Source organism: Petaurus breviceps, unplaced genomic scaffold (genome assembly GCF_028583685.1).
Source record: "Petaurus breviceps papuanus isolate PSGF00001 unplaced genomic scaffold, PetGlider_PUasm1.0 173, whole genome shotgun sequence".
NCBI lineage: Eukaryota > Metazoa > Chordata > Mammalia > Diprotodontia > Petauridae > Petaurus > Petaurus breviceps.
In genome coordinates, this window is record NW_027185759.1 from 10,784,525 (window position 1) to 10,800,496 (window position 15,972).

General features: G+C 46.4%; 1 protein-coding gene across 1 annotated transcript in view; it reads right to left on the reverse strand.

Moving 5' to 3' along the window:
- The window catches only part of LOC138157598 (rootletin-like), a 91,791-nt gene that overhangs the window by 64,409 nt on the left and 11,410 nt on the right, over positions 1 to 15,972 (reverse strand). Inside the window, exons 7-14 of the mRNA XM_069083221.1 lie at positions 14,356 to 14,374; positions 13,713 to 13,859; positions 12,791 to 13,021; positions 11,426 to 11,619; positions 6,163 to 6,290; positions 5,169 to 5,338; positions 3,626 to 3,805; positions 1,454 to 1,588 (exon numbers count right to left, since the gene is read on the reverse strand). Of these exons, the coding sequence (XP_068939322.1) occupies positions 1,454 to 1,588; positions 3,626 to 3,805; positions 5,169 to 5,338; positions 6,163 to 6,290; positions 11,426 to 11,619; positions 12,791 to 13,021; positions 13,713 to 13,859; positions 14,356 to 14,374 (1,204 nt within the window). The remainder of the gene's footprint in view (positions 1 to 1,453; positions 1,589 to 3,625; positions 3,806 to 5,168; positions 5,339 to 6,162; positions 6,291 to 11,425; positions 11,620 to 12,790; positions 13,022 to 13,712; positions 13,860 to 14,355; positions 14,375 to 15,972) is intronic.

Below are 15,972 nucleotides of genomic sequence, written 5' to 3' on the forward strand. Positions count from 1 at the left end.
CTAGTGTTGTATTATATCACTAAAAGATGAGTGGCCCCGGGAAGCATGAGTTGTCTTTCCTGCCTCGAAGCTGCCTGGTGATAGGCAACATTTAGGATATTGTGGCTTGGCAGGGGAAATGTTTTTGAACTTCTTTTGATCCCAAAAGTTTACAGCGTGGTTTTGGGGGGTATGGGAGAGTGGAAATAGGGAGGCAGTCTAATTAGGAACAGTGTTTGGAGACCTCTTCAGGAACAGGGATCTTCGGGCAGTTTCCCGAACATTAGCTCTGCCCTTGGCTACAGGAAGAAGCTCTTAGCTTTCTTTACTGATGAATAAACTTTATCTATCAGGACAAAAATCCATAGCCCAAGTCAACCAAGAGGCCATTGATTCTATGATAAGAAAGCCTCTTCCAAGTGGCAGAAAACCTCTTGTAGCTCACTCCCAGGACACCACACACTCATCCTTGCTCAGTGGTCATCTCACCCACCTCCCACCCACCTGAAGGCAGGGGGGAAGTAGAGCTGGTCAAAGATCCATTGGGGGACATTAAGGAAAAGTGATCATTCTCTTCAAATGGGACTTTCTCCCTGCCCTCCTCAGTGTTTTTCCACCTCTAGTCTCCAGGCCCAGTGCCCTTGTAACCCTGCTCCCTCCAGACCTCTTTGAGAGAGGCAAGGTTGGAAGTAGGAGTCTTTCCCCCCATGATGGGTTCCCTCTCAGGGGCTTGGTTTGAACTGCAACTCTCAACTCTCAAACTGAAATCTTCCATCACTGGGCACAGCCCACTGGACAGAATTCTTCTTTTTGATCCAAAGGGATTCACACCTCAGACTATAGAGAATGTATTTAGACATCATGTTCATTGGATTTATTGATTGATTTGTAACTCAATCAAAGAGACATTCTCACCTGATAAAGGTGTGTGAGAACTGGAATTCCACCCCTTAAGCCCATGATGCTGTGCACTGTAGGACATCATGGATGGTGCAAGTAAGTATAACTAAGATCCAGATCCTTAAGGGGCTGATAAATGAAATCAGTCAATCACTTGAGCAATTCACAGGCACTTTTTGAGTGTTTCTATATGATTACCCTCTACCAGGCATTGTGCTAAGTGCCCTCAGCGAGCTTACCTTCTAATAGAGAGACTAACACATATAAAACAGCAGGCGACAACCCAAGACCTAATTTTAAAACTGGTGGTGGGGGTTGGGAGAGAAGGAGTTGTTTGGTGGCCCTGAGGCATCCTGACTCTGAGAGCAGCTACCTATCCCTTGTGCCACACTGTCACTCTAAGTACTAATGTGCAAAAAGGAGTGACAGAGGAGGGAAAATCTATGGATAGTGTTGGGGAGTTGAAATCTGGCCAGCGACCACCCCCAGGTGTCCTCCCCTGCCATAGCCCATCCTCCTCTGTGAGGCAGACCTGGATTTTGCAGAGGGTAATCAGTGCTCAATCCTAGCTCACCTTATCTTTCTCCTGTTGGCTTAGAGCTTGCTGTTTTACACGGTCAGTCTCCAGCTTGGCCTCCTCTAGTTCTCGGTGGGCTTCAATGAGCTCCTCATATAATGTATTTTTCTCAGTTTCCTTTAGAGATAAGGCCTAGAAGTGACGAAAGGGGAGGTGAGGAAATTATGTTCTTGATCTGTGCAAAAACATGTAAGTGATTCAAAAGAGACAAAGAATCTAGCCTCCTTAAGGAAAGGATTGTAGCCCTGAGAATGTGCTTTAGTGTTCAATAATCATTTAGAGTAAAAGAGTAGGGTCCAGACCCCAAAGCTAGAAGAGAAGAAAGCTGAGTCTGGATAACTTACTTTGGTCAGCCAAGTAAACACGTGCTGGCTGGGAATGATGGATCCTCAAGGGGTTGAGGAAGACCCCCATCCAATTATAGCATCACAAGATCGAGGGCTGGAAGGGACCTTAGTACCAGTCCTTCATTTTACAGGTGAGGAAATGGAAGCCCATAGAAAGGAAGGGACTTGCCCAAGGTCATATAGACAATCAACAGAACTGGGATTCTTGTTTGAGTTATTAGCTGGTGCAGTCTTAAATTTTTGAACACAGAAATAACGGGAAAGAATGGAAGTGACATTTGAAAAGGAACTCTTTTAAAAGCTGTATTGAGCAATAGAAGGAGCCTCATTGAAAGGCTAAAATTTTTCTTCTTATGGAATTTTCCCTGTTGATTCATCTTTTGTGATGACCCCATTCCCTCCCATATTCTCCAGCAGATTGCCTTCTCTTTCACCCCACTCTCACTAAACTTCAATCTTTTCCCAGCTATTGATTGCTTCCTCATTACTTAAAAGCATCCCCTCACCTCCCCCATCCTGGAATCCCCCTCACTTGATATCATCCCATATCTCTCCTCCCTTTCGTCACGTCTGCAACTGGTCCTTCCACCTCCTTTCCTCCTCTCACTTCCATATTCTCTCCCCCAACCTCATTCTCCTGAGACAGCTCTCTCCAAAGTCACCAGTGATGTCTGTGACGACTTTTTCTCCATGCTCATCCTTCTTGACTTCCCTGCACTTTTGATGCTGTAGATCACCTTCTTCCTGATAGTCTTTTCTCTCTAGTTTTCCATGGCGCTGCCTTCTCCATTCTCCTCCTACGTCTCTGAACACTCCTTTTCAGACACCTTTGCTCCCTCTTTGGCCCAGCTGTTCACTCTGAACATGGGTGTCCCAAAGGGTCCTGTCCTATGCCTTCTTATATTCCCCCTCTATACTATTTCCCTTGGTGATCACACCAGCTCTGATGGATTCAGTTAATGCCTCTATACAGATGGTTTTCAGACCTATTTAGCCAGTCCTAACCTGTAGTCTTGCTTCTCTAACTGCTTGTTGGTCATCTCAAAATGAATTTACCATTGATATCTTAGACTTAGTGTGTGCAAAACTGAATTAATTGTATTCTCCCCCCACCCTCCCCAAGCTGTAGCTCTTCCTCTTACTTTTGAGGGTACCTTCATCTTCCCAATAACCCAGGCTGGCAACCTAGATGTCATTCTAAATGTCTCCCTATTCTTTCTCACCTCCCTCTCCCCCATATCCAGTCATTTCCCAAGACCTGTCGATTCTGTTTTCTTAACGTCTCTTGTAAACGCCCCCTTCTCTCCTCTGATATGCTCCTGCCCTGGTGCAGACTCTCATCATCTCATGCCTGAACTACTGCAGCTGCCACGAGGGTGGTTCTTAAGCTCCCTCGCACTCGGATTTTGATTTTGGGAGTTGGTGGGAATGGCTCTGTTCTGAGCGATGGAAGCTCTTCATATCAGATAACCCTGGGCATAGATGTGCAGACTGAAGAATGTCAGCTTCTTGAGGGCAGGAACCATGTGTTGGTTTTGTCTTTCATCCCAAGTAGTGCCTGCCTCACGTGTGTGTGTGTGTGTGTGTGTGTGTGTATGTGTGGAATAGCAACTCTTCTGTAACTTTGAGTCTTTGACAGTTGCCTGGGGTTCAGAGAGCTTGAGGAGGGCTCGGGGTGACCAGGTATCTCAGGAACTGAACCCAGTGCTTGACTTTAAGACTGGACCTGTATCTGCTCTTCTTTCTGACTTTGCACACAGCTGGTGTTTAATAGGTGTTTGTGGAATTGCACTGAATAGGAGTGGCCCCCACTCCCTTTCACCTTCTGTTTCTCATGCTCCATTTGGAGGAGACTTTCATCTTGCTCCCGCTTCAGGCGGAGTATTTCTTCATTTAGATTTTCTCTCTCAGTTTCATATTTTGAAAGCAATTCTTCTTTCTCTTGCTTAAGCTGGTTTATGGCGATCTCTTTCTCTTCAGTCAATGCCAGACGCAGACTCTCCTGAGGAGATGAGGCAAAATGGTGGGACAGACCATTAGTAATCTTGGGCCAGAAAGAAGAAGGGCAGGTGTTGGGGCTAGATTAGGAGGGAAGGTGGGAATAGAGGTGAGGCGAGAGCAGGACAGGACCACAACATGTGTGCCACTGAAATGTGACTTTTGTCCAAGTGGTAGAATGGGAAGATGACTGGATCTGAAGTCTGTGGACCTGGGTTTGAATCTTGTTTTTCTGATTGCCACCTCTGTGACCTTGGGTAAGTCGGGTACATCTTTGGGTCTTACTTTCCTAATTGGTAAAATGAGAAGATTGAACTATTTGGCAGCCCCCCTTCTATGATCCATGTGGATCTCGGTGTGAATCCCTGGTCCTTCCTTTACCTATATCTGAAGATGGGCTGAGCTCCTCTAGGTGAGGAGTTAATTATGCATGGTGTCTGGTAGGTAGTAGGTACTTAATAAATGTTTGTTAACTGATAACTGATTGTGTCCGGGAGGTGGGAAGGGAAAAATAAAGATGAATTTTGGGAAATGGTAGACTGGGACATTGGTGGAGTCAGTAACCGAAATAGTGAAGGCAGGAGGAGGAGCTGGTTTCAAGGGACAGATGAGAAGCTAGGTTTGGACATGTTCAGTTCAGGTTCTACAGAGACAAGTGTCTGGTTCTCAGAAGAGTCAGGGAGGGCTCTGCATGTAGCATGTGATCAGACTTTGTATAGCACAGTGGGAAAGTGTGGGCCAGGTCTTCTGCACCTGTTTTTATGGCATGGATGCCTTTCTCAGTCTGGGGAAACCTGGGGACCCCTTCTCAGATCTATGTTTTTAAAAATTCATAATTGAAGGAAACTCTAAGTTTCAGTTAGAAGTTAGTGAAAACAAAGATGTCTTTCTTTCTTATCCAAGTTCACAGACCCCCTGAAATCTATCTGTGGGTTCCTTCAGGTTCTGTGGACCCCAGGTTAAGAATTCCTTGTAAAGAAAAGATGACAAAAGAAGTCCAAAGTCAGAACCCGGGGAGAGAAAAAGGAACCAGAAATAGAGACTGGAATGTGGAAACAGAGCCAGGAAAGTGTGGGGTCTTGAAACCAAGGAAGAAGACATCTCCCTATAGGAGGTTGTAGTCCATAGTGTGGGCTGCTGCAGAGAGACAACCAAGATGAATAAGAGCTGAAAGAAGCTGGTTGGATTTGTCCATTAGGAGGCCATTGCTGACCTGCATGAGAGCAGTTTCAGTGGAGGTCAGGGTGGGAAGGGGGAGCGGGGAAGATCAGGCGGAATGAACAAGCAGTTAGTGAGGTCATGATAGACCCCACACCCTGTATGTGAACTTCTTGACTTGGCTGACATGAGCAGCTGGGAGGAGTTACCTTGTCTTTCTGCAGGCGTCCCACATCTTCCCCATGGGCCAGTGCCTGGGTCCTGAGGGAAAGCTGAGTGTCTTCTTCCAGCCGGGCCATCTGCTCCTTGAACAGTTCTGTCTCCCTCCTCATTTTGCTCTCTTGAACCTTCAGTTCATTTTGGGTCCTCTCCATTTCCACTGTGGGGAATAAAAAGGGTTGTCAATATGGACTGGCCAATCACACCCAACTCCATCCTTGGCAGTTCTCCTCCCTCATCAGTATGACAATTTGTGATGTGAATGTGGGTACTGGGAGCTGCTCCCTCACATAGGATATATGGGGGCAGGAGGAGGCAAAGCGAATTGGTGATTCTTTTCCACTTCATAAGAGAACAAATCCAAGTCATTGACTTGATGAAGGGAAAGATTAGAATTCAGAACTGAATCTAATAAGATGAAATTTCATAGGATTAATGTCAAGCCCTACACTGGGGCATAAGAAATCAACAGCACACGAACTGGATGGGGGTTAGTGTGTCTGGAAAGTAAGTCACGAGGAAAAAAAGATGTGAAGGTCTCAGCGGAAAGCAACTTCAGTAAGAGCCAACGATGTTATAGTCCATCAAAGCATCAAATGTGATCTTGGGCTCCATTAATAGAAGCTTGGTGTCCAGAACTAGGGAGGGTGAGACCACATCTGAGGAAGCTGGGATGGTAAGAGGACTCAGGAACACATCATATCAAGGTTCCTTGAAGCCACGAGGGTCATGGAGCTTGGGGAATAGAAGGCTTTCAGGAGACACAATAACCATCCTCAGGCATTGGAGGGAAGAGGGCAGAACTGGAAAGACCAGGTAGAAGGTGCAAAAGGCACGTTAAGGCTTGATGTCAGGGAAGGTTTCCTGGCCATGAAGCTGTCTCCAAGAGTTTCTGCTCCCTGGGGGTCTTCAAGCAAGTGTCAAGGACTGAGTCAGGAGGGGTTTCCTGCTCGGGCCTCAGCCCTGGAGGACAGGCTCGAATACCTTGGAGTGCCTGTCTTGCCAGGCGGAGACTTTGCTGCTCTTTCTCCAGCTGCTCCTTCTGGGCTTCCAGCTGAACCACCCGCTGCTGGGTGGAGAAGAGGCTGCTGTCCAGGGACTCCTTCTCAGCCCTGCAGGTTGGGATCAGACAAACAGAGCTGATAATCCGGGCAATTCCCTTCTGCCTTCTGCTGGGCAGCAAGTCTGGACAGAACTGAAAAGCTGATGACAGAACCGCGACTTCTCCCCGTAGGCCGGGGACAACAATGGACATCTCAGCAGAGCTTTGCTGGTAGCACAACGCTTTACAAACGTCTCATGACAGCCCTGGGAGGGTGGTGCTGCTATTACCCCCATTTTACAGATGAGGAAACTGAGGCAAACAGAGGTTGTGACTTGTGCAGAATCACCCAATTGGTAAGATTTGAACTCAGGTCTTTCTGATTCCAAGTCCCATCTACCACTAGCTGCTTGTTGTTGTTTCTAGGACCTCCTGAGCTCAGGCTTCCTGACAGATTTCCCATTATTTCCCCTCATTTCAGCAAAGCTGGCCAACTCAAGATTCCAGTGACATGGCACTCCCTTTGCAGGGAGATGCTGTCAATACAGAAATAGGAATGGAACAATCCCTCCCCTCAAGGAGCTTCTGTTCCCCTAGGGAATTCTGCAAATACGCAGACAGATAAATGTCAAATATTTAAAACTAAGTTCATAGTCATGGGGTGGGGGTGGGGGGAAGCGTCCCATCCAGGAGGCATCACCTGGGTGGGGCTAGGGGAGATCTAGGGATTTAATGAGGCAAAGGTGGGGAGGGACAGCATTGAGGGCATGGCGTCAGGAAATGAAACGTTGTGGAGAGGAAACAGGAGCAGGGCCATTTGGTAGGATAGTAGAGTGCAGGCAGAGGGAAGCCATGTTCAGCCTGAAAAGGCTGACTGCAGCCAGCCTGTGAAGACCTACGGCCGAGGGGTTGTTTTGTACGTGGGAGTCAATGGGGAGACATGAAGCTTCTTGGATGGGGAAGGGGCAGGGGCAGAGCTGCCCTTTGCAAATATTAGTTGGGCAGCTTCTGGAGGAGAGACGGGAGAAGAGATAGACCGGAAGCAGGGAAGGTGATGATGAGGCTTGTGCCAAAATCCAGGTGAGAGATGATGCAGCCTGGGAACAGGCTGGTGGGAGTAGAGACCTTGCATCTGTGATAGACCTTGTGGAGGTAGAAGTAACCAGATTTGGTGTGTGATGGGATTGGGAAAGGGGATGATTTCATGGAGTCAGGGATGATTCCACAGTTGGGAAACTAGACTTGGATGAAGGGTGGTGCCCTGGCATTGGGTACACAACTTAGGAAGTGTGGGGGCCAGGATCTGAACCCACATCCTGCCCCTTAAGCCCATGTTCTTTTCTCTGAGCTTTCCTGCCTTTACAATTTCAGGGAGCCTAGTTACTTGCTGCCTTCTCCTCCCCCCCACACCCCGTGGCTTTAGTGTGCACCCAAGAAGATGTAGGCGGCACACTCCAGCTAACTCATTTTCTCTGGGTTTATCTCTGCACGTATCACACCTCCACTGTTCACAGGCAGACATATGGATGACAGACAGATTGAGCCATGTGCATATGACCATTTATCAAAGATTTTAGATTTCATCACTATGGGACTCTTCTCCTACACAGACAGTGACCTGGGCTCACATAAGTGGTAGGGATCCTAGCTGGGACTTGATTCCAGATCCTCTGAGTCAAAATGGAGGGTTCTCACCCCCAAACCACGTGTGCAGCAGTCTCTTCTTAAGCAAAGGACCAAGAAGCACCTTTCAGGTCTTTTCAGAAAAGAAAAGGGAAAAGATCTCTGGGTGAGAGAGCCAGGAGACCGGGCTTGAGACTTCTTATCTACCACAAGCCAGCTGGGGGATCTGGAGTATGTTAGTCGTCATTCATTGCCTCAGTTTCCTCTCCTGTAAAATGCAGGTGTACATCATCTTGCCCTGGTTACTGGGGCTTGTCAGGACTGAGAGATATGTCTCATAAATGTCTGGAATGTGCCTGGTATCTTTTTGTTTACTGTGAAGCCTGGAGTCTAGACAGTGAGCCCCAAGGGGAAGGGCTTGAGCCCTGAGTCACAAGTCTGAGGCTCAGAGGAGGGTGGAGGAAGAAGGAGGGGGAAGAAAGTGGCTAACGTTCACCAATCCTGGCGGCATCTGTTATCTCCCATCCTACCTATAAGAGGGACATGGACAGATTTCTAAGAGGAGTCCAGTGTGGGAGGCCTTTCCAGTTTCCTCAGCTACAATGGTCTGCCTTCTCTTTCAAGGTGACCTGGTATTGGATTTGTCCATATTGTGTCCATCTCTATATGGGGACACACTGTCACCTCCATTAGGATAATCATGGCTAGGTACTACACTAAGAGCTTCATGATTATTTATTTCATTTCATCCTCACAACAATCCTAAGAGGTAGGTTCTATAATTACCCCCATTTTACACATAAGGAAACTGAGGCAAACAGGGTTAAGTGACTTGCCCAGGGTCACACAACCAGTAGGTGTCTGAGGCCAGACTTGAACTCAGGCAGATGAATTATCCTGACTTCAGGTCCCATACTCTGATTAATTAATTTTTGTTGGTTCATTAATTGAACCAGAAAATAAAGGGCCAGGGTCTCCCATTGCATCCTGAGCCATCTCCAGTCATCCTGACGAATAGTTGGCTACTGGACCCACATGGCTCAGGAGGAGAGAGTAAGGCTGGTGACCTTCACAGACCTCCCTCACTCAACTGCAAGTCATGTCATCATTTCCCCGATCCCATGGGCTTCTTCGAGAAGGAAGGATAAATGCAACAACATGTGAACCAGAATCGAGAGAGATCAAGATCAGTGCGGGGACCAGGCTTGCTTCAGATCCGACCTCTGGATCAGCAAAGAGGAAAGGTCAGTACACTTGGGTGGGGGAGCCTAGACACCAGACTAGAGTCATGGAATAGACAAGCTAATGTGATAAACAGTGTCGCTATCCATCCTAGCTAGAATGGCAGGCAATCTCCCAGGGCAGGGGTGAGAAAATGGGGTTCTGAAGTTCTGAATTCAGAGAAGCCAGCTAAGGCAGGGAGAGGCTCTGGAGTGGCTGGAGAGGAAGGGTCCTTCTTAGCCAGGGGAGCAGGAGGTAGAGGCGGGACAGCCTGCCCTAGGCTAAGGGCAGGTAGCAAGGGAGGCTCACCTGGAAGGACCATGGACAAGGACAATGTCAAGGCTCTAGATAAGGAACCATTAATAGCTTTACCAAGTGGACCCCATGGGTTAAAGATGGGAAGCTGTGAGAACATCTCTCCTGGTCAGGGACTGACTGACTAAGAAATGAGATTCAACTCAATAAGTATCTATTTAGTGGCCCCTGTGTGCATGGCACTGTATATAGGCACTCAGTATACAAAGGCAAAACCAAAGTAGTCCCTGTCCTCAAGGAGGCTCCATTCTACTGGGGGTGCTTTGTACAGACTAATAAATAGAAAAACATCCTAAGTAATTTGGGGAGGGGGCTGCTAACAATTAGGGGAATCAAGAAAGACCTCATAAAGGGGCTGGTCCTTGAGCTGAGCCTTGAAGGGAACTAGAGATTTCAAAAGGCAGATGTGAGGAGGGAGAGCACTATATACAAGGAATGGTGTGGGCAAAGGTGTGAAGGTGGAAGATTAAATTAATGTCATATGTCAGGTACAGGGGACAGCAAGCAGGCCAGTCTGACTAGAATGTGGAAGTGTGAGAGGGAGGAATGCAGAATGTCTGGAAATAGAGAATGGGATTAGATTGTGAAAAGCTAAATTAGATGCTGGGTGAGTTTGTATTGTATCCTAGTGGCAGTGGGGAACCTTTGGAATTTTTTGAGCATGGGAGTCACATGGTCAGATCTTTGCTTTAGGAATAGTAATTTAGTAGTGGAATGGAGGCTGGATTGGGATTGGAGGGTCAGTCAGAAAATGGGAGAAATGATAGGTAGGATGGTGTAGTGGAAAGGACATCGCATGAGTCAGAGGACCTTGGTCACAATGACATTACTCACTATTCATGGAAGCATCAGACAAGTCACGATGCCTCTCCATCCCTCAGTTTCCTCATTTGTAAAATGAGAAGATTGGATTAGAAGGTCTTTAAGGTCTTCCACAGCCTATGAAGGAAAGACCTACTTCTACTGCTGCTCAGCCCCCAAGCTCAGAGAAAAAATGAAAAAGAAAAGATGACTTTTCTATCTCTGCCTTGATGGCTTTCTCACAGTGACAATACATCCACCCCCTCCTGGGGTATGCTAGAACCAGTTCAAGTTGATAGCTAAATGTTCATTGTATTTGCACCTTGGAAATGGTAAATGCTATCAATCAGGGTTTAAATGGTTGCTTTATTCATTGTCTAGACTTAAGAAAGTTGTGGATAAAATGTTTATAATACAGATTAGACTTAAAAGTGAGTCCCATGTACTCCCTTCAAGAGCTGGTTGTTAAACTTTTACCAACATACCACAATCTAGGACCTTCTCCTCCAGTGCATGAGTTCATCTGAGGTGCTCCATTCAAGGAAGTGGCCTCATCAGTCACGCTCACTTCCAACCCAGTTCTGTCTCTACTCTCCAAATTACTTTTCTCCCCTTTCCTCTCCCTTTTCACCTACCCTTCTATGGATGTTTCCTCCCATGAGAATGTAAGCTCCTGGAGGACAGAGATCATGTAGCATTTAGCAAAACATTTGGCATATACTAAACACTTAGTAAAGGCTTTATTTAATTTAAGAAATAACAAAGTCTGATTGTAAGTGTTCAGAAAAGGTGAGGTTTGCTGGAAAAGACTGTAATATGTTTTGTGACTTTCTCATTTGCTGAATGTTTGTTCTTTCTCCTGTAGGTCAGAGCAGTAAAAGGCATTTTCAAATTCTAGGAAAGAAGGATTTTAGCTTGTTTCTGAGGAATAGGGGAAGGCAAAGCCAAGCTGAGTAGTGGAAGTGAGTAGTTTGGAGGGAAGAGGTGATGGCAGCTAGAAAATCAGTGGGAAGGGCTAGTGAGCCAAGTACTTTGGACTTGCTTTTGGATGAGAAGCCACATGATCCACTAGACTTGGTTTCTCCTGTGTGTTGAATTAAATAATGTCTAAGATTTCTCTCAAGTCTATCATTAGGAGATGGTATCACTCTAAGAATAGAGTTCAGGAGACTAGGATTCTGGGAGTCTTGTTGAATGGGAAGCTAGAGCTCTGATCTGGGCATTGAAAAGAGTAGGTCAAGGTACCTGAGAGCAGCCCTCTCTCCCACCAGGATTCGATTCTGTCTTTCCAAGGATGTGTGTTCCAATACAAGCCTCGTTTTCTCATTGGCGATTTCTTCTTTTTCTAGTATTGTTTGCTGGAGAGAGTCAGCTTGAATTTTTATCTCTTTCTGGCTGTGGTCTAGTTGCCCTTCCAAAGTGTGCTTCTGACAGCTTACCTTTGGGATTTCAAAATGGAAAGCAAGGGAGAGAAAGAGATAAAATTGGAAAATGGGAGAGAAAAGTGGAGAACAGGAAATTGAGAAATGGAGGAATGGAGGAGAGAGAGGGGAAAAAGGAGTTCAAAATGGGATGGGAGAGGTATGATCATTTCAAGCAAAATGAACGGCAAGGATTAGTGGTTTTGTCAAGCAAAAGTAATATATATATAAAGTTTCATGGGGCAACACAGCAATTACAACCTTGGATGTTAATAGATGAAACTCACTCATAAAATGGAGAATGGATTGGAAAAAAAGAACCCCAAGATTTGCTGCACATTAGAAATAAACTTAAAATAGAAAGCTATATAACAGGGCTAAAATCAGAGGTTGTGTACCTCCTGCTTCTTGGTAGGGAGGTGATGGACTAGAGGTTTAGAATGAAACATACAATTTCTGACAAGGTCAATTAACATATTGATACTTATTTGTTATAATGGAGAAATTCTATTGTGAGAATGAGTCATTGGATGTTAATAGGGAGGCAAAAAATGCAGAAAAGAGCATTAATAAAGCATTAAAAATACACAGAAGAAAACAAAAAAGTTCAAAAGAGGACACAAGCTAACAAAACCATTTTGTTATTACCTTGTTAAATTTAGTATGTACTTAAAAAGACAAACTGTACCTAATGGAAGCCCATGGGCTCATATATAATTCTCTTTTTTGTCCTTTGTGTATTTTGACATGTTTATACTGGCTGATGATTAAATTTATAATAAAAAAGAAAGAAATGAATTGTAGGGCTAGAATAAAAACCATTGTACTTCAGATAAATCTCCCAGCTAGGAGTTATGATTGTGATTTAAAAGAAGGCAACAGAAAAAAAAGATATTGTCATGATGTAAACACGAAAACTAGACTGTCCTTAAAATATGCCTAAAGACCCCTGTTGTATGCAAAATAAAATCTTTAAAAAGCGTGTGTCTGTGTCTGTGTATGTGTTTTTGTGTGTATGTGTAAGAAGCTCTTGAGACTTCTAAACATCTAGCTTTGAACCACAGACAAAGCCAAAAATCAAGAGATTAAGAACAATGAGAAATCTCCAAGGACCTCAGCAACCACCTGTGCAAGGGTCTGAGAGGCTGGCCCTTCCACTCAGGGGCTCTCGGCCTATGTCTCTTCTCACCTGCATGAGATGCTCATGCAGCTGGGCTTTCTCCCTCTGAAGCAGCATCATGTCTTCCTCCAGGTTTCCTTTTTCATTCTCTGCCATCTGCAGGGTTTGATCCAGGCCCTGCTTCTCCTTTTGGACATGGTCCAGTTCCTGGCCCAGAAGAGCAAGCTGATCTTGAAGGCGACTAACCTCTTGTTCCAGCTGCCACTGTTGGGCTAGCCACTGGTTCTTTTCCTGTTCCAGCTGTTTAGGCCAAAAGAAAATAAGGAGAATGTCTAGGGTGAACAAGGAACTGAAGTCTATAGAACCCAAATAAAGTATACAATGGTTGGAGGGAACATTGCCTAATCCAGAAGAAGGGAATATTGACCTGTCTATGCTCCATCGCTACAGTAGAGACTCTAGGTGCAAAGGGGAAGTAGGGAAGTTGTCTTTCTGTTGCCCATTCTCCCCTGGGCTCTTGGCTCCCTCCCCATGACCCTCGCCTCTTCTGCTTCCCCTCCTCAAAGCCTATCCTCAGGAAAGGATATAGTAATTTACACCTTAGTATGAATTGGAGTGATTCCAGTTACCTCTCCAGAATCCCTAAATTTTCATCCTGATCTCTCATTATGGAACGAACAGCCTTGTTCCCTTCTAAGGGAATTTAAGGCAACAATAGGGGAAGGGAAAATATTTGTAGGTAGGGGGAAAAGTTGGTGTAGGGAAAGTGTGCTGGGTATATATAGTCAGAGGACATGAGTTTGAATCGTTGCCTTAAAGGATGTATTGGTGTTTTGGCACAGGTGTGACCATGATGCATGGGTGGGGAAAGGCCTTCTGACATCCTCCCCAGTTGACTCTTTTCCCACTTAGACTATGGTTCTCAAAGAGCCAGAAGATAGTTTGAATTTCCAAGTGGAAACTCAGGAGCCGCGATGTGAGGACATCTTACCTGTAGGATCATTCGGTTTAGGTTGACCTTGTCATGAGCCAGGCTTTCCGTCAGGGCTGCCATCTTGACCAAGGAGTCCCTTCGTTCTGCCTCCTCAGCTCTCATTTTGGTTATTTGTGATTCTAACTGGGTGCTGTTGGCCTCTGCCTGGAGCGGAGAAGGAGCCACCATAGGTGGGCCTCTTAGGCATCCTCGAATCAGTGAGCTCATCCCAAGGGGCTTCAGCATTTACAAGAGGAGACTTAGCTCTCAGCCCCGAGGAGACATTTTGCAAACTTGGACTCTCAAGAGAATCATTGTTTCTGACAGAACAGCGTTCAGTGCAAGGCAGGCTATGTTTCCATAACCCAAATATTTGGGTTTTATTTATTTATAAAGAAGGCCGTGCCCCCCACTTGGACTCCATCCAAGGAGATTTTGTTACTGAAACATCAAAAGGCTTTCACTGTTTCCCATAGCATGGCCCCCGCAAGGCTCATCTTACTGAGGAGGGGGCCACAAGGTCCTTAGCCCAGTCCCCACTTTCTGCCTGCCTTGCATTAAGGCTCAGGATATATTAGCATTTTGAACAATGTATTTGAGAGTGTAGAGAGAAGAGCCACAGTATCATGGGTTTAGAACTGGAAGGAACTTTAGAAATCACCATGTCCAGCCGTTTCATTCTGTAAAGGAAGAAGCCGAAGCACAGAAAGGGGAGAGGGTTTCTCTGGCCTTGGACATCCAAGGGTTGCCAACATCCAGCATGATTAGGGATCAGGTTTGGGGAAGCAGGGGAGATGCTCCATCCAGGCTGATCCAGGTGCAAAGCCTAGAGCCACGGGACCTAGGCTCACATCTCAGCTGTGTGTTCTGGGGCTAGGGGCTTCATGTCTCTGGGCCTCAGTTTCCTTATTTGCAAAATGTCCTCTGAGCTCCCTTCTAGCCCTGGATATAAGATGGTGACTCCAGGTCAAGGCCTCATCCCTTTGCATGGCACTGGAAACACACTCTGGTCTCAAAAGGAGGCAGCAGATGGTCAGGTGCAAAGAATTTCAGACATCACCGTCTGAAAGGAGAAGAGCACCTTTTCTTCCCACCGTTGCTTTGGTTGTTATACCCAGCTCTGACTTAAGGCTGGAAGGGACCTGAGGGATCATCTAATCCAAACCCCTCACTTTACAGAAAAGGAAACTGAGGCTTAGACAGGTGAAGCCACTTGCTAGCAAGTGGAGGAGCAGGGCTTGAACCCAGACCTTCCACCTCTAAATCCAAAGTGCTTTCTACTGTGCCACCTTGTCACTTGTGGTTTAGAGGTGGAGTTGGGGTTGCACTGGGAAAGGAGGTTTGGTTTCTCTCCTCCTTCCTCCATAGGCAGAGCTGTAACTAGGGTTGGACAATTGGGGCTTTGCTCTGGGTGCTGATATAGGTGGAGTACACCCTTGTTTCTATGTTCTTCCATGCCCCTGGCCTTGCACCTCTGGGAATTCCACTGATTCCAATCCCTGGGCTAGTCTTGGGTTGCCAACTATGGGGTCCCACAGTTGTGATATCTTTCTCCTTGGGCCTGTCTGCCACAGAAGTAGCATTGAACCTTCTCCTTTCTTCCACTTTCCCTCTCTCTACCTTTTCCCGAGGGTTAAGATATCAGTCCTTGGGGTGTCAGCTAGTATCTCAGGATGGGGGCATGCAGATGGTCTTGGGGACAGCTGTGCCTGTCTACAGTTCCCAGAGGGGAAGCCTGGGGTCCTGGTGCTTGTCCATCCTCCCTCAACTGAACTTGCCTCAAATGTTGGAACTCCTGGTTATGGCTCTGCCCACTGGGTGTGTGGGATCTCTGTTGTACCCAGCAAAGCAGCCAGGAGACAACTGGACCAAGTTTTTTGGAAACTAAGCATTTGATGAAGCCATTGGCTAATAACCTCCATCTGACCCTTTCACACCCAGTGTGTATGGTAATCTTCACAGAGCCCTGCTCTGGTGGCCAAAGAGAACAAAGTTTGTTCAGTTGCTCAGTCCATCCAAGCCCCCCAGAGGGAAAACAATTCTGTTTTAATGCAATTTGGGGAGTTTGTTTTTTCGAGGGATTGAAAAATAAATGAACATGAGCCTGAAGCTGACAGCCTGGGGAGGAAGGAAGAGAAAGGAGAGCAGAGAGAAGGCTGGGGATGGGGAGCCACCAGGGCAAGAAGGAGAGGAAAGGGAAACAAGGGGTGGGTGAGCCCTCCAGAAGTTGATGCTGATGTCCCCTGGAGGCCCTGCCTCCTCCTGCCTGGAGGCTCTT